The sequence below is a fragment of the Pleuronectes platessa genome, chromosome 22 (assembly GCF_947347685.1).
Source record: "Pleuronectes platessa chromosome 22, fPlePla1.1, whole genome shotgun sequence".
Lineage (NCBI taxonomy): Eukaryota > Metazoa > Chordata > Actinopteri > Pleuronectiformes > Pleuronectidae > Pleuronectes > Pleuronectes platessa.
The window spans coordinates 8,212,360-8,237,875 of record NC_070647.1 but is presented as its reverse complement, the minus strand read 5'-3'; the positions used below and the strand labels follow the sequence as shown (position 1 = coordinate 8,237,875).

Sequence of the window (25,516 nt, the reverse complement as noted above, 5' to 3'; positions counted from 1 at the left end):
CCTGCAGGGATTCAGCCGACCATTGTGACACAGTTACAAAGCCAGATGCTTCATTTCTGCCTATACACTATAATCTAATCTGAAGTAATCTCATTTTCGGTTTAGTTTTGTGGTTTCACTTCAGTCGCTGTGTCACAGCTGCACCCAGTGAGCCGGCACAAACAGAGAGGAAGATCTGAGCCCAGGCAGCCAACATCATCATCACTTCAGTCTGACTCATCAACTGACATCATTATGTAAAGTCACAAATCTCTGGATCTTAGATTTATTCAAGAAACATCACATTCAGCCAAACATAAGGAAGACTTTCTGCTGCCATTTGTGCCTTTAAAAACTCACTTTATAAATAAAATAAATAAAAAATAAGACGTATCCGACCATGTTGGAGATATGCGGATGCTTAATTATTGTGTCAACGTTGGTTCCCCTGTCAAAATGAATGTCCTCTTACCTCAGCTTTAAGAAGCTTAATGAATCTACTTAATAAAAACCCAGTGATAGTCCCACAGCCAGAGAAATGTCTTGGAAAGAGCATGTGAGGAAATCTCAGGTGGAAGTGCCGAGTTTTGAGATCAGTCACAGGCTGAACTCAACACAAACACACAATTAAGCACATTCCACTAAACACGATACCCTGCCAACTATATTATTGCCACTGTGTGTAGAGATGGAACACTGGCTGAACAGAGTGGCTGCACACAGGCCTCAACAACAACTGAGACTAAGCAGCTGAAGAATGTCCGAGTGTTCTGACGAAGATGTGATCGGACTGTGGACTGATGAAAGAGATGCCGACCAGCAGAGGTTAATGAGGGACCACGCTGCTCTGCAACACACGCAGGTGCACACAGATGCACTTACACACATGTTCTGCTGGCCCTGTCCTGCTCATGTAACAGCAAACACTTAGATTTCAGTGACACACACACACACACACACACACACACACACACACACACACACACACACACACACACACACACACACACACACACACACACACACACACACACACACACACACACACACACACACACACACACACACACACACACACACACACACACACACACACCTAAGTCAGAGGCCTTTGTTAAAATTTTAATACTGAAAAGCTCCTCTCTCTATTCTTCAAGACTGTGTGATAGAAAAAGGATCTTACCACAGTGTTCATTCACATCCTTTAAAATGCGGGTGTATTTGTGTTCTTGTGTGTTTCAGGGATGCCTTCAGGTACACTTATGTTCTTATATAACAATATGCACAAACACACATAAACAGCACAGTTTTTTTATAGCATAAGCCAGCAGGTGCACGTGTGTATTTGTATTTTCTATGATGTGTGTTTGTGTGTGTTTGTAGACTGGCTAATGGCCGCCCTGAGCAAGAGGATGAATGAGAAGAGAGAAATGATGGAAGAATAGAGAAGAGTTAAAGTCTTTATGGACAGTGAAAATGGGACAAAGAGCTGCTGCAGTTTAAAGCACCAGCAGAACAACAATAGTGTTTTTATAGTAACAGTCTTTACATTGTGGAGCAGCTGCGCTTGACATCGAGAGTCAATTCACTGTAGCTCTCTCTTCAGCGAGCCTCTGAGAGCCTTCAAGAACAAGTGAGTGCAGCCAGACCCAGACTTAGTTAAACTGCTGTATGCCACAGTAAGGATTGATTTCCTCTTATTCTCGATAAAGGATGCATCCTTGATATTTGACCAGTCCATGTGACGTAATGAAGACGTATGGAGAACAGGTTCTGATGTGAAAACAGCAAGATGGTGATGTCACCAAAGGGCGTTTAAGTGTGGAGACAAAGGGGACGGGGGAGACAAAGAGCTGACTCAGTGTTTAGTCCCCACCACAGCTTGGACCTTCATGTGGTGATAATGACATTCATTCAGAGGATCACTGCTGCGAACCCTGATCTCGGAAAGGACTCCTCGTTGCCATGGTGATGGCTAAGACAAACTGAAATGGGGAAGGGCTCTGTGGTCAGCTCTGACTGCTTCCTGGGTCAAAGGTCGCTAGGGAAGAAAGAGAGAGAGGTGGCAGAGGAGGGCGGCTGCTATCACCTTAACACACACAATTGCTTTGACATAAATGTATGGCACATTGAAAAATGCAAAAGTTAAGTTAAAAAGCAGTATCATGTTGCAAAAATCCAAGTATTATAGAATCAACCTTTGCCTGTGCTGCTTAGACGGAAGTTATTGAATGTCTCAGCTATCACATGGCAGCAGCTGGCAGATGGTTTGCAGCTTTGCGTCTCAGTTCACTTGAGTTGCTTCATGAATATTTATCGTGAATATGCCTGGAAAAACACAGGTTCTCGCGCACACACACACACACACACACACACACACACACACACACACACACACACACACACACACACACACACACACACACACACACACACACACACACACACACACACACACACACACACACACACACACACACACACACACACACACACACACACACACCTTCTGTGTCATGGCAGCAGGCCCATAGCCTCTGCCCTCAAACATAATCCACAGAGGTCAGAGGGGAGGCCCCTGTGTTTGACAGGCACTCAGAGGAACCAATAGGAGACTATTTGGATATTGGTAAAAGATCAGAACTGCCTTGTTTCTATTTAAGAATTTTTGTTATGTGATGCATTTTGCCTAATGAGGGAAATTACGGTATACATAAAAATTATTTTTATTGCTTTTACTAGATTAATATCCCTTTGATGACTATGACAACAATTCATATTGTTATCCGTTCATCTGGAGAATATTAATTGTTTGGTCTATAAAATAGCGGAGAACACTGAACAATGTTAATAATTTTTTTTCCAGAATAAGAGTTTTTGAATCGCTTGTTTCAGCAAATTATCATGTCATTTTTGAAAAATGACTTGAATCCAAGTAGTTCATCGTTTCTGCTCCCGCCTTAGTTGAACAAGGCTTTCAATCCAATCATATATATATATATATCAATACTGCCATAAACGTTATTCGATGTTATCCTTAATCCCCAACGAAACTTTCACTTGTCATGTGGAAGGATTGAAGAGGATTAAAAAATACATTTCCAGTTTCCTGCTTTCAATAGCACTCACTCCTTTCTTTTTAAGGAGGAAGAAGAAGCTCTTCTAAATTTAGCCGTAAGAAACCTGAATCCCTCGCTGTTGAACAATTCGGACTCTGAATTATTCAAGATGCACTTCAAGGATATTGACAAACCAATCAGTGACATTACTGTGGCTCCTTCCGTCAAAGTCTGTACCACAACTTGGATAAATCGTTAACTTCTTGTGTTGCTTTGTCATTGAAAATGGGAAAAGAAAAACATGTGCATGACTGTGCGTGCATAAACACACACACACTAGAGAACAAGGATATTGATAGCAAATACTGAGTGTGTTTGCGAAAGGAGTAATACTGTGCATCTCTGTGCTGTCAGATGTGAAACAGCAATATTTAAAACCACGGATGACAGATCTCACGTTTAAATAACCTCACTGAAGCTCCATTAAGAGGAAAGTGTATTTCCAAAGAGCAAATAAACTTCTCTGTTACATCATCTTTCCAGTAATAAATCAAAATGCAAAAGAAGAGAATGAAATGTCGTCTCTCTGTTCAAGCTCCAGGCGTCTTCAAAAAAAACAAAACAAAGAGGATGATAAAGTTGTGTTTCATCACTCTTGAAATGTTGGGCTGGGGGATTAGGAACCTGCTAACAGACAGTGTTAGACTCACAGGCTGAGGCAGGTACCGGCCATAAATATACACACACACAGACACACACACACATACAGCTACCTAAACTATGACAGAGCGGTGAGAAGCTGTCAGTCAAAATCTCAACCACAGATATACCCCCCCCCCAAATAATTAGGATGTTGCCAGGGCAACTAACCAAGCTGAAAACAACAACGTGAAACTGTGGTATGATGATTTGGAAGCAGATGAAAATAAGGTGTCACCACCAGTGATTGTTCGGCGAAGATAAAGTTGGTGATTTGGGCTACGTCAAGTCAGATGTATTTATGTAGCTAGACGTACAATGATAGATTCAAAGAAAGATACAGGCAAAAAGACATTAACAGAATCATAAGAGAGAATCAGGCTGAAATTAGATTAAAATGGTCTGCCTTTAAATCAAATCTTCATTGATCGATGGTGGGATCAGTTGACCTGATTTGGGGTAGGAGATTGTTTCAGGGCTTGGGGGCAGCAGCAGGAAAAAACCTGCCCGATACCGATATTAAGAAGTAAAAAATACAAAATATATTGGCCGATAAACATTTTTCAAAATGGCCATAAATCGGAATAAAGGTGAAAAGAAACAAGACGACAGGGACCACACAATAATGTCGCCTGAACTTTTCAACAAGAACAGCGGCAGGTAGTTTCCACTCAAAAACACTAACATCTGTATATGAGCTGATATTTATATATAGGTTTGTATATGTGTGTGGTCGTTTGTTATTTTGTGCCTTACAAAGCTGAAAATTATAAAAAAAAGTGAGGAAACAAGACAATAATTCTGAGATCATCATCTAACTAACAAGACTTTTACAGCACGGCACAACCAGAGAGCATGATGGGAACCACTGACAGATTATTTTACCATCAGTACAACGGAGAGACGGAGCCGGTAAAGTGAGTTGGCTCAGTAAACACATTTCTGGGTCAAAGTCTGAACGCACAATAACGAGAGAGAGAGAGAGAGAGAGAGAGAGAGAGAGAGAGAGAGAGAGAGAGAGAGAGAGAGAGAGAGAGAGAGAGAGAGAGAGAGAAACATGAGAGGAACAAGCTTTTGTCCCCTTCTCTTATACTGATCCAGTTCACATGACGTCGCACAAAACACACACGCACACACTCACACACACACACAGACAAGCGCCTGCCCCACATCTCCAGCTGCAGCCCTATCATGTCAGTGTATTGATGTTCTTATTGATTTGTTGTGTGTTTTATTGCACGGCTTGTGTCTGTGTTGTTGATGCTTTGAACAGTTGCAAAAAAGAAAACAAATATCTCCCAGTGAAAAAAGCCATGACACCGACGAATATGTCAAGAGACGTTGTGGTGATAAAAGCTGTGTGTCTGAGTGTTAGACACACCTGTGTCTGTGTGTCAGCAAGAAAACCATGTGATCTTCGCAGTGGAGTTAACACGTCACTCCCTGTTTCTGCCTGCTGCACCCAGCTGCTCCACCTCCAACCTCCCGCTGTGTTGTGCATATGTGAAAGGCGGACTCTGGGTAAACACTACTACATGGATAATGCATCCTAAGTGTCTCCTGTTGTTTGTAAATATGAGTGAACGACATTTCGCCCACATGTGTAATGTCAAGTGTCTAATGGAAGAGACCCATAAAGCTGAGAAGCACTGATTCGACCGCTGACCAGACGCTGACTGTCTCAGTTAGTCTGTTGTGTAAGTGGCAGCATGGATTGGCTCAGGGGACAAAGGTCAGATCAGCATGATACAGCAAATACAGGCACGCTGACATAACAGAACCACACGTACACATATACGACACAAAACGCCTGCGATGACATGTATTTTTCTATAAACATGTCACATGAGGAGACCGTATTTAAATCCTGACTGTATCAGCCTCTGTGTGCTGTGCAGGAGTAACAATGTGGGGAAAAAGTAACGTGTTAGTTCATCAGTCCCTCAGACGCTGGATCTTCATTCATGAATCCATAAATGCATGTCAATCATAAAATCTGCTTTAACCTGCAGCTTCAAAATAAAAGCACATCTCGAGAAAGAAGGACGGGGGTACTGGCCCTAGCTGAAATCTGATTGACCCCTCTCCTGTCATTTGTTTCCATAGTTGATGTTTTTTGTAAAATAAACTACTCGTTTATTAACAAAACTAACAATAACTGAAGTGAATGAAGTTTATTGGCACGCTTAATGGGGGAGATGAGGATCGAACCGCCAAACCTTTTGGTAAAAGGACGACACTGTGTAAATGTGCACCTTACTGAATCAGGAATTGTGTTTGAATTTCTGAAATGTAATTGTGTAAATTGTGTCCCCCCACTACATGGCCCCCACAATACAAAAATGCTAGCTCCACCACTGCAGGAGACACAATGTATGGGGATGAGTAACGTGTTCGTCATTGGTCTGTAATCCCTCAGCTCCTGGATCTTCATTCATAAATCCACCTGCACGTGAACATGTTTATGAACAAAAGAATCATGCAGTCTGATCATAGAGGATTCTCACTGCAGCTTCAAAATAAAAGCACAGTGAGAGAAAGGAGGGTTGGGGGTACAAAGAGAGTGGGTGCACTGGATCAGGTCGTGCATGTGGTGCAGCAGGAACAACATGTGCGCGCTGGGAGCAGGTGTGACACGCGGAGGGAGCATCCTTACCTCAGGGCGACGCGCACCGAGCTCTCATCCGGCGCAACACTCATCTTGCTCCGCGTAAGAATAGCTTGATTTCACCCTTTTCCTCTTTTTATCCTCTTAGAAGAAGAGAGAGAGCCTTCTCCTCCTCCTTCCTTCTCTACCTTCACCGAGAAAAGCGCGTCTTATCCTGAGCCGCCGCCTCCTCCTTCACCTCCTCCTCCACCTCCTCTTAACCCGCCTGGAAATAACAGCCATGTTGTTTTGCACTACAGATTACGATCGGATCTATTTCGTCTGGAGCTCGTAGTGATCCGGCGGATCCACAGTCATGGTCTGCTCTCAGTCTCCAGTCCGAGCAGCAGTGTGTGGCGCACCGTGCTTCATGAGCCGAGTGTGTGATTCCCAAGATGCAGCAGGACGTCACCAGACTCCTCCTCCTGAGCTGAGCAACCAACACACACGCACACACAGACACCCTCACATACAAACACACACCCACAAAGCCCTAGTATCAAATAATAATAATAATAATATTTTGAACATAAGGCCTACTTTATTTATAAAATGTTAAATTAAAAAAAGGATTGAATCAAGTTATGTAGAAAAAGGCTTCTACTCTTCATAGTAATAATTATAATAATTATAATAATAATAATAATAATAATAATAAGATGTGAAATATATTGAAATGACACCTTTTAAAACAGCTTCAGTCAAAACTAAATATCACGCACTGAAATATTAATATATTATTGTAATTCAAAATTAAACTCTGGCTTCCTTGAGCGAAGTTGTGTGAGAGAAAATTACTCATTGGACTTGGAAAGACAGCAGCCTTTCTTACCTTCTAACATTTGAGCTGTTAGGAATCATTTATGCATCCACAATTAACAGATAATCATTAAAACTATATGAAGTTAGACAATTTATTTTCTGTTTGTGTGTAAGTTTGACTGCCAACAGCAGGTTTGTGTGTGTGTGAGGAGTCATCTTGTGGTCAACTTGTGTTACTGCACTGTTGGATTCATGGACGTGCCTTCCTCTTGTAGTCAATTTATGTTACTGCATTGTTGGATTATTGGATGTGCGCCATCTTCTGGTCAACCTATGTTATGGCCCTGCTGGATTCTTGGACATGCTGCCATCTTGTGGTCAACCTATGTTACTGCACTGTTGGATTCATGGACGCGCTGCCATCTTGTGGTCAACCTATGTTACTACACTATTGGATTCATGGACATGCTGCCATCTTGTGGTCAACCTATGTTACTGCACTGTTGGATTCATGGACGTGCCCTCTTGTGGTCAACCTATGTGACTGCACTGTTGGATTCTTGTACGCGCTGCCATCTTCTGGTCAACCTATGTTACTGCACTGTTGGATTCATGGACGTGCCCTCTTGTGGTCAACCTTTGTGACTGCACTGTTGGATTCATGGACATGCCGTCTTGTGGTCAACTTATATTACTGCATTGGTGGATTCTTAAACGTGTGCTGCTGTCCTGTGGTCAATTTATGTTACTGCCCTGTTGGATTCATGGACATGCCCTCTTGTGGTCAAACTATGTTACTGTACTGTTGGATTCATGGACGTGCCCTCTTGTGGTCAACCTATGTGACTGCACTGTTGGATTCATGGACATGCCCTCTTGTGGTCAACTTATATTACTGCATTGGTGGATTCTTATACGTGTGCTGCTGTCCTGTGGTCAATTTATGTTACTGCCCTGTTGGATTCATGGACATGCCCTCTTGTGGTCAAACTATGTTACTGCACTGTTGGATTCATGGAAGCACCTTCCTCTTGTGGTTAATTTATGTTACTGCATTGTTGGATTATTGGATGCGCCATCTTCTGGTCGACCTATGTTACGGCACTGCTGGATTCTTGGACGCGCTGCCATCTTGTGGTCAACCATCGTGCCATCTTGTGGTCAACCTATGTTACTGCACTGTTGGATTCATGGACTTGCCCTGCTGTGGTCAACCTATGTTACTACACTGTTGGATTCATGGACGTGCCCTCTTGTGGTCAACTTATGTTACTACACTGTTGGATTCATAGACATGCTGCTATCTTATGGTCAACCTATCTGACTGCACTGTTGGATTCATGGACGTGCCCTCTTGTGGTCTGCTTAAGTTACTGCACTTGTGGATTCTTATAAGTGTGCTGCCATCGTGCGGTCAGTTTATGTTACTGCACTGTTGGATTCATGGCCATGCTGTTGTCCTGTGGTCAACCTATGTTACTTGCACTGTTGGATTCATGGACGTGCCCTCTTGTGGTCAACTTATGTTACTACACTGTTGGATTCCTGGAACTGCTTCCTCGACGTGGTCAACTTATGTTAATGCACTGTTGGATTCTTGAACGTGTTGCCATCTTGTGATCAACTTGTATGTTTGCACGGTAGAGGTAATTGAAGTAATTTCACTGTTGCGTCCCAGTCTTATTACACACTTGCATACAGTATGTGCAGTACTAAAGTAGATGTTTTTATTGTTTTTTAAGAAAATTACACAACAATAATAATATAACAAGACATGACAGTTTGGATTTCCTTTTTAGGTTTTCTAGTTTATCCAGTTGAATATACGACAACCTGAAAAACTTGCCTCTAGTATGTGTTTTGGACCAGGACAGTTTTGTAGACACTACTTTTACCAGTTTGTAGTATCTTTTTTATCTTACATTTATTGTTAATTAACATCGTTAAAAGTTGTATCATATCGTATTGTATCATATCTTTTGAAATAAAAGAGCTATTAAAAGCATATCAACAGTTCAACACTTACTTGACATGTCATTTATTTCTCATTCACATATTAACAGCAGACAAGTCTATATTGGATGGACATTATTGCAGAGGGCTGGTGGATGACCGAGTGAGGCAATGAATACACGACTACTCATTTTTCAAAGCTGCATCGTATCATTTTATTTACATGAAAAAACATCTTCATTTTTCAACGTAAAGTGGCGTCAGCACATGATTTATTGAACCGATGCCCCATATGTCAATGTACCTCCCGAGTCTAAGATTAAAGAAGACAGATCACTACACATGCAAAACGAGATATCAGTAGAGGTCTGCGCTAATATTACAGCAATTCAAAATATAAAATATTTCTACATATTGGAGTTGGATTGCAAACAGAGCTCTTCTGAAAGTAACTATGTTTAAGATATAAACTGTAGTAATCCCTGGCTTTGAGGGAGAATCGCTCCACGCTCTGTGTTCCAGGCACTCGCATCAATACCTCAGAAACTATGAACCTTTCATAAGTATTGATCGGACTTTCCTGCTCCACTGGAATGACAGTTCTGTTTGAGAAGCATTTTCCCGTCTCGTGATCCCAGTTCACACATCACATGTCCAGTCAATCCAACGCTCTGAAAGCTCTACACGCACTATGAACACAATTATAAAACTCTTCATTATCAAACAACAATAATAAAACCTGTATGTAGACCACATGTATTCATTGTCTTCTCATACATAATGGACACATTCAATCTCTTACTTACAAACATAGAATCAGGGTTTCAGTGTCAAAGTGTTGTTAGTAAGGATGTCATTAATGTACACAGCAGGGTCACGCTGAGTAGTGAGCTTTCAGTACTTGTGACCTGGGGGGACAATAACTGATGAGGTGCCATGTTAAGTGATATAGATGTTTTAATCCCTGACAACCTCACCCATGGACAATTATCACCACTTTTCACCCTGTTTGTTTAGCAGGATTACACAAAGAGTATCGTATCCTTCTCATCACTTTCCTTAGCAGTGGGGTTTTGAACATGTGGAGGCTGGAGTCTTCTGCAGCATCCACTTTCGGTTCTGACCCGGAAAAATTGTCTTTTAACTTTTAACATTTTCCAACATGCATAAATGTATTATTTACTTTATCAGTCAGGATTAATAGCATGTGAATCTTATTGCAGGAATTTTGGGCCTTGCTCTATTGCAAGTTTATCCACTGCGATCATTTGGATAACGGTTAAGCACTGATTCTATCATTACCAATGCACGCGTAGGGTTCACTACTCTAAACCCAGAGTCCCCTCTTTGTCTGATAGTGACAAAATATGTAGTGTGAAAAGTTTTTGTGAAAAATTACTTAAACACATGATTTCAGAACCCGAAAGAAGACGACTGCAATAAGAAGGCACCTCATCTTTTCTTATCCCATCCTTTCAAAGTGATTCAAGCCCATTTACTGCCTATTATTCATTGCTGTTGTGTTTCAGGCACTATCTGCTCTGGAGCTGACCTTGTCTTCCAGTGTCTCTTTGCAGACTCTGCGTCATTCAGCGGCTCGTCTGCCCTCCTGTCAACAGAGTCTGACTGACTGATTCTGTACGTAATGCCCAAGACGCTCTTTTCAATACCAAATAAAATAAAAGTAATTATTATCTTTAAAAGCATTCCAGCAACTGTTCCTTTGAGATGTTAAAGGAATTCATTTGACACTTTTGTCTTCAGTCACATTTCAGGGGACCAGTGTCTCAGTTTGTCCTTCAGTAACCTCGCAGCCGTCGTCCCGATCGTACCAGAGCTGCATTCAAATGCTCTGAAATTCTTTCCTCCTGAACTAAAAGCCAAAAGAGGAGGTTTCAAAGCTTTAAAAAAAGGAATCTCAATGGAGGAGGGATGTGGCACTTCTGGAGTCTTGGATGCAGTCCGAGCTCAGGCTGGAGAAGAAGCCCAGAGGAAGTCCTTAAACTTTGACGTGCATACCAAACAGCGTACATTACAGGTTCCAGCAAACCAGATGATGGAGGGGGAGTTTCTCTGAATTACAATAATAAGCCGTAGTGTTGGAAACAGGAGTCCACTGGTGATGTAACTGATTGTCCATTCTCTTTGAACAGACACCAACACATGGTGGCAGCGGCGTGCACGTTAAATAAAAAGAGGCAGTCTAACCAGTGACATGACTTCATATTATTACACCGTGCGCAGCCCTGCGCCTTGCCAATGACATGGGAGTTCAGTGTGACATTGAGATAAAGATGTTATAAACATTCCAGGAAAAGACTCATACTACCCATACGGCCGGGTCACTGATACCAACCATTCCAACAATATTATCTCACACAGATAAACCTGCAGGTGTCTATGTCCCAAGATCACTTCTCCTCTGCTGCTCCAAAACAGAAGTTGTGCTATAGACAAGAATCGGTTTGATTTCCAGTAGTGTAGCGTTTGCCAGAACTCACATAAATATCAGCAATCTGGACATTTTTCACGCTATAAATATGAATCGTGTTAGTATCGACCAATACACAAAGTCCAGATATCGGAATCTGCATCAAGAAGAAGGAAATAGGAAAATCTCTAAAATAAATCCTGTGTGTCCCCTGCAACATACAAATTTCACTACAACTACATGTTTCTAATGTGCCAAATCACATGTTTATTTTATTCTACGGAATAAACGTAACATTAAAAGTGAACAAAACACACTCAGAACAAAAACACGAAATGTACGTGCGTGTGTTTTGGAACCAGGAGGAACGACTGCACACATTGGATCCATGTGTCTATAGTGAAATCTGAGGACGATGAAGGAATGGGACAATGGAGCACATGATCCCCTGTCCCACTGAACCCAGAACAATCTTAGGCTACTACCTTGCCAATATGTTGTTTTTTTTTAACTAAAAGTGTGAACAAAAAGCAGATTGTTTACTGTGCAGCTGAATGAATGAGGGAGAAAAAAATGTTGGGTTTTCAAACTAAAACGTAGCAGTGTGGCTGTAGCCCGAGGGTCCTGATTTACGAACTTAGGAAGCAGGTGCACGGGTCGGAACCACGATAAAAAAAAAAAAAAAAAATGTACGTAACATGAGCAGACACAGCTTAGAACCACTATAAGAAAGAACACAGGGTTTTCTCATTAAGAAAACACAAATAATGTTAATGTAATAAATCACTACTTTCACAGTATCACAACTTCAGGTAAGTTGCTGGCAACAAAGACGGAGGAAAAACAATGGACAATGCTGCTGTCAGAGGACAGCAGCAGGAAAACCAACAGTACCTCACGTAAGCCATTACAACGCTTCAGTCTAGATCAGCCTGATCCTTGCTCTTCCTCACTGTATATCAGCCAAATAAGGAAATATGCAAATCTAGGCCTCATATTGTATAAGATAATAACATGTGGAATATAAACTGGAATATTTATGTGCATGTAATCATACACTTCTTGATATTAACGGATTCATCTGCTTACATTGCAGGGAGCTGAGAAATAAAGTCATTTTTTTTACATTATATCCAAATGTATACGAGGGCTCTGTTCACTGCAGAAGCTGCTGATTAGTTATCAGTTCAGGATCCAGTATCACTGTGTGTTCATGTGCGCCTGGACTCAGGAGAACTCGCAGAGCATGAGGCGGAGTCCCAGCAAGCATCTGACACGCAGCAGACACGTGAGCGTGTTATGTGTCAACACAACGAGGGGGAGGAGGAGGAGGAGGAGGAGGAGGAGGAACTTCAGCAGGTGGCCATTGCTTGTATGTGCATCTGACACTTACACTGTCTGAAAGGCTACCTGCTCGCGTGCTGTGTTTTGTGTGACTGTTCACAGCAGAATACCTGCTCCTCCTCATTCGTAGAGGGACCTCTTCTGCTCATTGTTCGATAAACCACAGAGCTATAGTTTTGGAGCTCTTTCAACAGACCTCTGCTCTTATTCTTTGCTTGCCTTGTGTAAGTCTGCAACTGAGCCTATACGAGAAGTTGAGGGGGTCTCGTATGTTAAGTTACCAGGGGCTACAACGATGTGTGGAGTAGGATTGTACACAAACCAAGCAAAGTCATATTGTTTCCTTTCTAAGGACAGTCTCTTGTGAACCCCTCGAAAAAGAGGTCACATTAAAAATCGACCAGAAGTCAAAACAAATGTGGATCCTACAGAGCCCGGCGCACTGGCCGTGGATTGGAATACTGCTTTGGACAACATTTAGTGGCTCTATGTGAAAACGTTTTCCTGCTAAAGAAAACTTATTTCACAGCGAGCGACCACAACAAACACAAAAGCTCTCTAGAAGCAGAGTAAAGTGCTGTAAAACAAACTTAGATGTGGCCGTTCTGCTAAATCATCTTGCAGTTGATATATATATATATATATATTATATATATATATGTAGGCTAAAACCATCATGAATCTGCTTCAACACACCCCTTCTTCCATTTCTCTGAGTGGAAAGATGAAAAAGAAGAAGAGGGAGAGCTGAGAGCCGAAAGAGGAGTTGGCATTAAAAGCTCCCCTGCTTTGTCAGAAGGGGCTCGGAGCTAAAGAAAAAAACCAGCCCCCTCCAGATTTATTTTTTCATTCATTGCCTCTCCATCTCACACACTCTCCTCTCCCCCTCTCCCTCCACTTCTTCTTCTGCTCCCGGCCTAGTGTCTTTGTCCCCTCTGGGCCCCTGCCTCCCCCCTCTCATTTCTCTCACTCTCTCACTCCTCGGCTGTTTTAAGGACAGAGTCGTCTCCCAGGATCTTGCAGAGCTCGTTGAGCCGGTGCTGCATCTTGGGAATGCCGGCCAGCTGGGACTCCAGCCGCTGCTTCTCCTCGGTGAGGGTCAGGCGCGTCGCCGTGTCAAGCTGCTCGAAGCGCCAGCCTCCCTCGCCGTCAAACTGCAGCAGGTGGGTGTGGTACTTCCTGGAGATGGAGAGGAGCGATTTCAAGAAAAACTACAATTTCTCTTCTCACAAAATACACAAGAACATATACTGTGTCTCACCACAGGGAGGGTCTGTGGGTGATGGAGAGCAGGGAGATGCCGGCGTCCTTGGCAGCCTGGAAAATCTTTCCCTCCACATCAATGCTCACAGCGCTGGTGCACTCATCCAGAAGGGCATATTTAGGCCTGACGCACACAGGGGGGTCAAATTAAATAATTGTTCTTCATTCAGATGGAAACTCATGCAGATAACATGTCTGGGTCACTAAGTCATGTCAAGATTATTATTGTTTTCTTAAGAATAGAGACTCAAGGTCCATGTTATCCCAATGCCAGAGACAGGGCGGCGAATCCAAGCCCAAAACAAGTCCCTGACATACTGTCTAACACCAACAAAAGAGAGACAGGTAGAGAGAGAAAGGAGTTGGGAGGGGCTGAATGAATCTTGTGCAGCTGTGCTTTGATTTTATCAATTTAAGAAAAGCAGTCATTATAATCAGTGCTGATATTATGACGACGGCTACAAACAAAAAGGGTAAAAATACGTTTGATTCATTGTCAAAGTGTAGCAGAGACGTCAGCTGCCTAGAATGTAGAATGCCCGGGTTGCTTCTCCTTACCTGTGGTAAAACATGCGAGCCATGCCCATCCTCTGCTTCTCGCCCCCCGACAGTACATCTTTCCAGTCCAGCTCAGCATCCCAACCTGGTCAACACAAAAAAAGGCGTTGTACAGTCTTAAGGTGTGTGGAACAGCATGTAGAGAAAAATGGGACACAAAAGATTCTGGGCTGCATTATACCTTCACATAGTCAATCAACCATGTGTTTTGAGTGATGACATAAATAATTAAAATGCAAACAGACCGGTTGTACAGAGTGGTTTTGTGTGGTTGTTTAAACAAAGGACTGGAAGACTGATATGTGATGTTTGCTAAAAGGTTGAACCAGTCGAGGTGCACTGTGTCACAGTCAGACTGTTCCCTCCTGAAAATATGTTCACAGATGAAACAGACCCAGGGCCCCTACTTATACTACATGCATGGCCATATGCCTGACTGCATTTGCGTGAATTGATCCGTGTGCATGATAAGGACATTTCTTAACATTTCCACAGTGCGGCCATTCATACATTAAACCCTCTTAGATCCAAGCTTTGAACAGTAGTTGGTTTTCAACAATAGACCTGTTTGTTTGTGGCAGTGAGAGGTGAGAGTGGCTCAGTGTAGTTACAGGATGCAAATATTAACCAAATTTCACACACTCCTAGAGTTCAGTCCTAAGAATTGCCTGTTTTATTTTATCAAGATCCCTCAGGGAATGTCTGCAACTACCAGTGGTCCTCCATCGAGATAAGGAGATAAAGACAGAGAAGACAATGCTTCAGCTACACTGAATAAATCAAGATCTAAATAGGATAGAAAATCTTAAATTAAGGCAACGTATGATGTCTCACTTCCTCCCACTGGCCAGAAATGAGGCCAAAATATCCTGCTAACCCCTAGCTTAAGATTTCCAGCTAAAGGGCCCAGACACTGTTTTGTAAGATACGCACTCAGGGCCTAGGATAAGGGCTGTTGTTTTATCCTAGTTAAGTTGGAGGAAATTGTCAGACATCAAGTCCTTGATAGCTGTCAGGCATGATATGGTGGAGGGCTTACAGAGTTTGTTGGGTTTGAAGGAAAGGTACAGCTGGGTATCACGCGCATAACAATGATAAGAAATATACTTGAATTGACTAATGGGGAGCATGTACAGGGAAAAGGCGCCCTGAGTCCCTGAAGCCGAGCTGATGACACAAAATTATCAATGGAAACAGAGAAACTCCACCAGTCAAGAGCAGTCCCTGTTACACCAGCCCTTTGCCGAAGCTTACTAAAGAGGATAGAGTGGTCTACAGTGTTGTAAGCTGCACTAAGGTTAAGCAGTAACAGAAGTGAACATTCCCCAGCATCGGAATGCATTCAAAAATCATTTGCAACCCTGAGTAGGACAGTTTCAGAGCTACGTCTCGAACGGAAACCAGACTGGAATTTATCGAAGATAAGGACGTTTACAAGGTGCTTATAAACTACTTTTTCCAAAACATTGAAAATAGGTCTGTAGATACTATGAAGCAGGGGGTCACATTGCCTGAGCTATTTAAGCTCCAGCTGTTTTCTTCAACCTTTCACAAACACACAGCTCACATATTTGTAAAGCTGCCGTTATTATTTATCTTACCTCCCTCTCTGGTGACAATCTGGTTGAGGTTGACAATGTCCAAGATGGCCTCAATGTCTTTGTCACTCATGCCCTTGGCAGCCATGTCCTCCACGGAGTCTGGGTAGATCACCTGGTCCCGCAGTGAACCCATGGACATGTAGGGCCTGGAGAAGCACACGCACACGCACACACACACACACACAGAGTGTTTCTTTGTTAACCCCTTGTTTCATTAAGTGCTTCTTACACTACAGAAAAAAATGTGCTGATTAAGAATGTGTGTGTTATGCTTCTGCTGTTTCTATTGTGGATAATGTATGGGATTGTGTTACAGCGGCCAGATGGCTGCTTCATCCTATGTATAAAATATTTACCGCGCTGAAGGAGGGAGTTTGCCGAGTCAGCAGATCTAAGAAGCCCAGTGTAAGATTACATGACTGCAGGGCTTCTACTTGAATATCACGGGAGCAAATGATGCACTGGACAATGGCTGATTTCTTTATTTATGTAGAGTCACACCTCAAGGAGACAGTGCACTGATATTTACTATCAACTGAGAATAATAAAACTTCAAAACTGTCTATAAAGATAAAGAAAAGTCTCAAATAGTTTCACCTTGTGCTATTGAAACTAATTTTCCTTTATTTTTCTACTCGAAGGAGTAAAATGACGAAAATATGACTGCAAGTATTTTAAGTCTTTATTTCAAGTCTTGACTGGGTTGTAAATATTTCACAGTGGCAAGTGCTCTGGTTTCACTTTACCAGCCTCATACACAGAAACACACACAAAGGTCCTGTTACAATGGATTAAGTTACTTGTCGGGTTCACCGGTACAACGATCAAACCCTAACAGCTATTTTAGTATGACACATTGATGTGTGAGAGTTTGTGTGCTTGTGTGTGTACCTCTGAGGTATGTAGAACATATGCTGAGGAGATGGTTTGTAAAGTCGGCCGCCGTAAACAGGCCACAGGCCACTGAGGATCCTGAACAGAGAACTCTTCCCACAGCCGTTAGGCCCAGTGATCAATAGGTGCATGGCCTCCTCCACCTGAAACAGACAAACGATTTATTAATCCTCCTGGAGTGGAGTCAGAGGTCAGCCTCATTAGAGGAAGTCATTAGGAAATAAAGTTGCAGAGAGACAGGAAGCATCAGTGGGTATGTGGCTCTTCATCTGCAGCATGTAACTTATTCACTTTTCACAAATCTAAACCATAAAATCACTTCTAGAGAACAAAGGTTCCTTTTGAGATCCTTTTGCTTTTTACCATTTACATTTGTTCTCTGACTCTGAAATTGACTGAGCAAGAAGTCAGATCAGTAAAGGCCTCTTGTATGTCTAAGGCTACTAAGTTAACAGGGCAGCAGCCCAGCACATTTTACTGTGTGGCAGCACCGACTGAGGCTGTATATAACAAGTAAACTCAAAAGTAAAACTGCAGTGACAAAATAACTTTCAAAAGATTGCAGCTTTTATCAAATCTTTATCTCCACCAGGGAGGTTATTGTATGTGTCCACATTTCTGTTTGCCATTCTTCTTTGCAGTGAAATCAATATAACTGATTGATCCACACCTGAAGAACATAGGACTAGGATCAGCAAATCATCAGCCTTTTTGTTGAAGTCAGAAATATCCATAACATTCACTGAATTCATATAGATAAAAATGCAAAATGGGAAATTCTGTATAACTATGGAGCAGATCTATTTAATGCACAAATATTGCGTTATATACCGCATGTAGAGGAAAGGTATGTATATCCTAATAACATTTGAAGTGTTATTTTCTGCTCATTACAGCAGCTGACACTCTGACACCTAGAGGAAAGATCTCTTTCCTAATGAGACCAGAGGATTTTTCTAAAATGCTAATAAACGCCACCTTGACAAAATCCCCAGGGGTTTGATGAAGAAGTCGTGTTCAGAAAAAAGCTGAAAGTCTTGAATGAAAATGTATTATCTAATTTTAATATGTTATATAACATGAATTTTGATGTTGGAATAATGGACAAATCTGATGCCTTTTCAATGTAACTGAAAGGACTTAAGCAAAGATATGGGTAAGAGCTGTCTCACCTTAAAATTCAAACAAGACACCACTACATCCCCGTTGGGTGTGATGATTGGTACATTTTCACACACAATGCCTTGGTCCACATCTATCACTTCACCTTGAAAAACAAAGGAGAGAAAGACATACATGAGGAATACATAATGCTTGTGTATATGCATGTGTGAGTGCATGTGTATAGGAGGATTAGACTCTCACAGCCAAGGCAAGTATAGTATAGAAGGGATAATTCCTTCATAGCAGGAATTGTAGCGTCAAAATATATAAAAAAAAATATCCCCTTTTACAACTTCAATGTTTTTTCATTGCAAACTATAATTATTTATTTATTCCGGATTATATAATTATTTTTCCTACATACTGTACTGCAGACAGAATAAGTGGTTATGATTTGCCCAACAAAGATGGGGCTGGCAACTACCGAATCAATTTTTTCTGCATATTATATTTTAGCAGGAGGTGCATTTGTGTGTGCAGCAGAACAGACCTACCCTTTATCTCCAGCGGTCCATCTATGTGCATCTCAGGTTTACTCTTTTTCTCTGCTCCAGTTGTGAGCGATAGCGTGGAGCGCTTGTAAACCCCCCTCTGGACGTCCTCAAACACCTCGAACATGTTGTGGACCCGTGCGGTGTAGCCTGCCAACTCTGTGATCTGTGCCAAAACACATACAGGGTCAACGGTCACATTCTGAGGGATGTTAAGGTGACTGTGACAGAGGTCACAAAGTATGAAGAGTTTCAATAGAGTAAGTAAGATGATTTTAATTAAGAGGATGTCGGAGAGCATTTGTCATCGTTTTCACTGAAAGAATATGTAACAAGATACACACAAATGCAAATGGAACAAAAACAAATATAAAAATTGTAATAAATAAAATGAAACTTTGAAAATAGGGGGACAGAATATACAGAAGAATCACCCTCTTGCTTTGGATTTGGTTCTGCACCCTGCAGCGACACAATGCTGGCTGTTTAAACAGCTTGACTGTATTAACAAACACTAATTCTGGGAATTCACAGGCACCACATGGGCCTGCAGAGATAGAAGAAATAAGGAGGGAAAGACTGGACTCATGTAAAAGGGTGACCTGTGTATTTATTAAGCAACAACAGCTTATTGCAGGGAAACTATTTCAAATTGTGATAGTGTGAGCTATATATAACAACATGTAACTGTGGTAGGCAGGTGTGACAGTCCTGTATTGAACTGTGCTATTACCACATGGAAAAAAAGAAAAAAGTGTGCTGGACAAAACTGAAATCCTTATTGCTAAAAAAAAAAAAAGGAGGCTAGGATAGCGACCAGGTGCCCACTGCTGATGTTCTTGATCAAACAGGCCAGTCCAAACTGTTTTTGGTCCTTTCTCCTTTGCCAAAGAACATAAGATTTGACAGAGCGTGTGAGCGATGGAGAGAAAGAGAAGGAAAGTGAGGAAGAGATGCTAAAGTGTGGGCTGGAAGATAAACAGATGGAGGATTATTCGCAGCCTGGTTAAGCCTTGAGAGAAGGAGCTCTGGACGGACACACAGACACAGACACAGACACACACAGACACACGGTTGACCTGCAGTGACATGAAAGGCATTACATACAATCTTGAGGAATTGATTCCTATTAATGATTCCTCTGTTCAATCGAATACAGTCCAACACGGATCACAGGACCAATCTGATCCAACCTATGGATCTCACCAATCACTTGGATTATTCAGAATGAATTTTCAGGAAAAGGAATCTGAAGAAATTTCAGATGAGGAAAAAAAGTCAAGTTTGATTTCCATATTGGGATGGAACAGACCTGCAAAGAACAAAAAGGGGAAACAAAGCTGAGTCTACAAGATGAGTAACCAACTACAACAAGCTGGAACGTGTCATAGGTCTATCTGACCACTCACCTACACTCAAGCACAACAAACAAATTCACACTGTCGTATCAACAGGCATGTGTGTTTAGAGGCGATTGAGGAATGTGCTCGATCCCTACTGCCTGTTTAATCACACACACGCTCACACGTCACTCGGCCTGACAGGCAGCGGCTTGCTGCTGTTGGCACATGGCCCTCACCCAACAGAGCTGCGTGCAAGCTAAAACTTGAATCTTCCAGGAGGCGCTTAACACCAGATAGTTGCAATGTAAAAAAGGCAAATCTGCTCAGCCACAGACGTGCACATCACTGGGATAAAATGTCTCGCTTGTGACGTGTATTCCGAAAGTGTCACAGCAGTTTAAACCTCATGTGTGTTTGTGGAATACGGCTTTGTGTGTGTTGGAGACAAGTGGTACAATGGGAAGATTCTAAGAGGAGATGACTCACAGTAAAGGAACCTGCTCCTCTTAAAATAAGTTTCAATTCCTCCTCTTTATCACCACAAGCGCAGACATCTACGACTCTTCAGAGACACAGATCATCACACTGTACACGACTTGTCTAATGCTCAAAAGCTACATACTTTACAAAGGCAATTAAAGGATGGATTGAGAAAAAATACAAGCCAAAAAAACAGAGAGGTTGGGCCTATGAAGAAAAGGATACAAGTAGGAACAATCTGCAATGCAATACAGCTTCACCACAAACATGCCTCTGCTAAATCCTCTTATGGACCTTAAAATGTAGCCGTAGAGAGAGAGAATGCATGAATGGGTCTTGCTATTTTTTTAGGGGGGGGGGGGGGGGGATTAAAATGCAACAGGAGATCAGGGATTTGGCCCCGAGTGAACAAGGCTTTTCATTCATTGACTTATTTTTCTTTCTTTGCTTTTTTTAGTCACTGGACTCACTTACTTTCCAGTGCATGTGTGGTCATTTAGTGAAGAATGAACGGAGAAAGATGGATAATCAGCACGCAGCTCTCAATCACTCCATGCAAACCCGCCCATCTGTCCAAGTGCTGGTCCAGACGGGCCAATCAAAAGATTCAACCACTCGTGCTGATGCATCTGCTGATCATGTGAATATCTGAAACCCTACTAAATTTAGAAATAACACTTCATGGTGGAAAGTTTGTTCTGCCTATGGGCTTGTTTAGCTCTTGATCACAAAAATGGAAACACCGATCCACAATTTTATAAATATATATATTTTATAAAACCATCAAGTGGAGTATTTTCCATGTCTGGTACCTCCTCCAATGATCCCTCTAAAGCACTGATGGACAGATAAAGACAAAAAGCTTCAAGAATGTGGCCATATAATAAAAATATCCCTACTTAATTTTTTCCTGTTAATGCAAAATATAGTATTAAGTCAGAGAGTGATGGATAAATTCCCATTGCAATTTCTCAGAGGCCAAGTTGAGATTTTCATATGCCATATGTCGGATAAATACTCCACAACTCGTAGATTACATCCATTGATGCTCAGATTAAAGCAACTGAATTCAGAGTATGTTTGACATAATTTAATTGAACGATCATCAAAATAGTCGCTAAACTACTTTTATCAAAATATGTTTGAAGTGCAGTTATCTGGGCATGAGGAGGGGACAATGGCTACAACCAGAGATTGAGCAGGACCAATTCAAAATAACAAGATTCTGTGAGGGAATATATCCATTTACTCATACCTTGTTTATTTTTAGATGTTTTTTCAGTATTAAGCCTTTTATTATCAAGGACTGTGTCAAGTGTGAAGTGGGGAGAGTGAGCGGGGGAGAACATGCAGCTCAGGGCTGGGTTTGAATGGAATCTGTGTCCCTTGCAGGAGAACTCAAGCGTTATTGGGCCCTGTACCTTATTTTACAGCCTATATGGTATTTAATTAAATTAGCTGCAACTATCTTTTAGTTGCTTTTGTTTTGGTATTTCCTACAAAAGCGAGTGTCTTTTATTCGTAACTTTTAATAGAAAACAGGGAGAATGACAGGGCAACAGAATGCCGGAACCCCAAGAAGAGATAAAGAGAGAGTCCCTCTGATACTGCACTCCAGCAATGCTACACCAACTTCAGCATCCCTGTCTCCTCACCTCTTTGTAGGAGGACATGATCCTCTCGATGGCATCGGCCCCTGAGGCCAAGAGGTTACGCGCCGTGGTGAAAGCCTCCGTCCTCTCACTCACTCTTACATGCCTTTGACCATCGGCTGTTTCTTGAGGACGGACATAGAGGAAACAGACAGAGCGACAGGGGGAAGTATGTGGTTTAACAAACTGAAAACTACAGCAATGTTCTGTAAGAACTTGGTTAACTGTGACTGAACGTGTCACGTCTTCCTTGTGTGAGCCTGTTCACACCACAGTCCCAAACTTGTGCCAGTGAGCATTACAATACCATGGAATAAGTTCTACAAATAGCTGTGGTCACATTCGATGTTAGTAGAGTAAACAAAGGGATTCAGACACTTTCGATGCATCTGAAATGTCATCAGGGAGGAGTGGGAGGCACTTACGGTTCACACATGCGAATCAGCTCTTGTTTGAGGAGGAAGCACTAGCTGTTGGTTTTGAGATGCTAAAGACCTCACGGTGAAAAGCATTAACATCACTAACACTTCAGATACTAAGAAGATGTGTGACCTGGGTTTTGTTTTTAATTTTAAGTCAGGTTTCAGCTTTTAGTTATGATTGTATACGTTTTATATAAACTAACAATCCTTACCATTGTCAGCGAAGCCGGTGGCTGTGATGATGGGCACGGCGACCATGACGAGGCCACTGCTGCTCCACACATACTTCATGAGGAACTGCTCGATCATGATATACCAGAGACGCTTGGAGAGGATCAGGTTCATCTGGTCGGCCAGAGCCTGGTAGCACTTCTGCAGCTGACGCATCTCCACCTACAACAGACATTTTATTACAGTATACAGAAAATTATGGGAAATGGTGTGGGAAGTGACTATTTAATGAATCTTAGCTTGAACCTGTATTGACTGAAGTCAGTCAGCACCAGCTGATCTCTTTGTTATCTGACCACACTGCTATTATATTAACTTCTTTACTGTTTGAGATTAAGACAGATGATTTACAATGTGTTCTGTTGGTTGAATGAGATTTTACCTGAAAAGATTTCAGGATTGTGCAAATGCACACTTGACACTTTGGTTTTGACCATGCATCCTCACATTTAATGTATTTAGTAATGTACTTTAATGGATCCAATTCATACTTTATTCAATCTATTTCATCGATCTATGGCTATCTGCTCTCAAAAGACCACATGCACCAATTCTGGGACTACACTATAAATTCACTCCGGCTTAACTAATTTAACTGTGCAATACTAATTTCTATCTGTCTAATTCAACAGCTAATGTACAATCCAAGTACACTGTATATATTCTGCTTTCACTGCATATTTAATTGATATTTATACTTTTTCTATTACTTATATCTCCTTGTATTTATGTTACATGTTCCCTAATGTATTACTCTTTGTAGGAATAATAAAGGATCATCTTATGTAATTGTTATGTATTTTTATTTTGTGCACATGTCATCATCCCCCCTTCCCTACCTTGTGACCCCTGTAGAAAGCGATCTCCTCAGCATTCGCGATGATCCTGGAGTGCACGTAGCGCAGGTAACCCTTCCTGTGAGCCTCCTCAGCCACCAGTTTACCGAACTTGGGCGAGCAGGCGCGCAGCACCTTCGCTGTAGCGAACACCACCAGCCCGGCCAGCAGGGTCGGCCCGGTGGCGTTGGCCCCCCGGGACCTGGCGGTCTGGATCAGCGTGTAGGAGGTGAGCACCACATCCAAGATGGGCTTGGTGAGGTTGGAGTAGAGGTGAGCCACCGACTGGGAGAACATCATCACGTCCTCGGTTAGGGACTGGTCCGGATTGGCCAGCCTCCCGTCCATGTTGCTGACTCTGTAGTAGGTCTGGTCGGTGAAGTAGGTCTGATACGCATGGTTCACCAGCCGGGTGCGGAAGGCCAGAGCCAGCTTGCACTCAAGGAACCGGATGGCGCTGTTGACGAACGTGGCCGGGATGGCGATGAGGAGCCATTTGATCAGCTGCAGAATGAATCTCCGGGGCTCCTTCTCCACGATGGTTTTCACAATCTTACCGTCCAGGCTCGCCACGTATATGGACAGAAACGTCCTGGACACCAGCGCCAGCGAGTGAAGAGAAAGAAGCGCCAGCTCTTTCGAGACGAGCTTAGGGAAGAGTATTTTACCAAGTTCGAGGATCTGCTTAAAAAACGCCGCGTTCACCCCCGGCGACGTCTTCCTGACAGCCACTGTATCCGGCTTCTCTTTGCCCGAACACGTCGATCCATTCTCCGCCTTGGAGAGCCGGCTCCTCCCGGGATCGGTCCCTTTGCTCAGCTGCCTGCAGATGATGGGGTACAGTGTTTTGATACCGTAAGCAGCTGCAGCGAGAAACACGGCTCGCTTGGCCGCAGCCGTGCGGTCCCATCTGACTCTGGCCGCCGCATCGAGGAAGTTGGACATGTTGTTTAACCGTTAGTGGACCCTGCCGACGGTGCATACATTAGCCATCACCCGAGGCCGACCCTCCGCGTCGACATGAACCCAGTGACGGACTCCTGACGGCTGTATGGTTCGAAGCGAGTCCGATTCCTGCACCGTTACATCCTGCTCCTTTTAGCACCTGTCAAATCCAGGGGAGTACACCCACTGCACTTCCGGTCCCAGCTGTCAAAATAAAACCCTCAACGCAAACTTCCCGTTTACACCAACAATGTGTGAGCAGAGTCAGTTTAACTTCTTCACTTCCCCTGTTCGTTTCCTCCACCTTGATGCAACTTCTTTTCGTCCGACGCGTTCACATCGGCGGTTTTTATTGGTCGCGCCCCCGGCAGCACTCGATTGGTTGCGTGACGGACGTAAACAAATTCACTGTGAACAGGAAGTTAAATGGGTGTAAGTTTGCTGCATGCAAAACTCCTTAATTAAATACAGGAGGGAAAAACCAGACATTAAATACAATACACTAATAAAGCTGTGATGCATTTTAAAAAGTGTTGGTTTTGGTCAGTGCATGTCTTTCTCTTTTTTCTGTCTCCTTTGACTTGCCCTATACCAAATTACAAATGGGATTGCTAAAGTTGTATTATATATTAATGTATTGTATATTGAGAACAAATGGATCCTACAAGATAAAAGCATATCACTCTCCTTTGAAATAGACACTTTAACTTCCTGTGGCAAATAACTGACTAATTTTACTCTGCAAAATCCAGTCTGTAGTGT

General features: G+C 42.5%; 2 protein-coding genes across 5 annotated transcripts in view; both read right to left on the bottom strand.

Moving 5' to 3' along the window:
* LOC128428449 (kinesin-like protein KIF21A) overlaps positions 1 to 6,772 on the bottom strand; it is a 43,913-nt gene extending 37,141 nt beyond the window's left edge. For all 4 annotated transcript variants that reach the window (XR_008333796.1, XM_053414625.1, XM_053414624.1 and 1 more), the window contains exon 1: positions 6,394 to 6,772. Coding sequence is in view for 3 of the 4 variants with exons in the window: in XM_053414625.1 (XP_053270600.1) it covers positions 6,394 to 6,437 (44 nt within the window). In the remaining variant the exon portion in view is untranslated. The remainder of the gene's footprint in view (positions 1 to 6,393) is intronic.
* Positions 6,773 to 9,289: 2,517 nt separating this feature from the next.
* On the bottom strand, positions 9,290 to 25,057 carry LOC128428450 (ATP-binding cassette sub-family D member 2). Its single transcript, XM_053414627.1, has 10 exons — positions 23,813 to 25,057; positions 22,955 to 23,135; positions 22,324 to 22,445; positions 18,849 to 19,011; positions 18,363 to 18,457; positions 17,188 to 17,333; positions 16,297 to 16,442; positions 14,696 to 14,780; positions 14,136 to 14,261; positions 9,290 to 14,053 (listed from the first exon to the last, which is right to left on the bottom strand). The coding sequence occupies exons 1-10, from the start codon at positions 24,752 to 24,754 to the stop codon at positions 13,849 to 13,851; spliced, it is 2,211 nt and encodes a 736-aa protein (XP_053270602.1). The 5' UTR covers positions 24,755 to 25,057; the 3' UTR covers positions 9,290 to 13,848.
* Between the last annotated feature and the right edge of the window lie 459 nt (positions 25,058 to 25,516).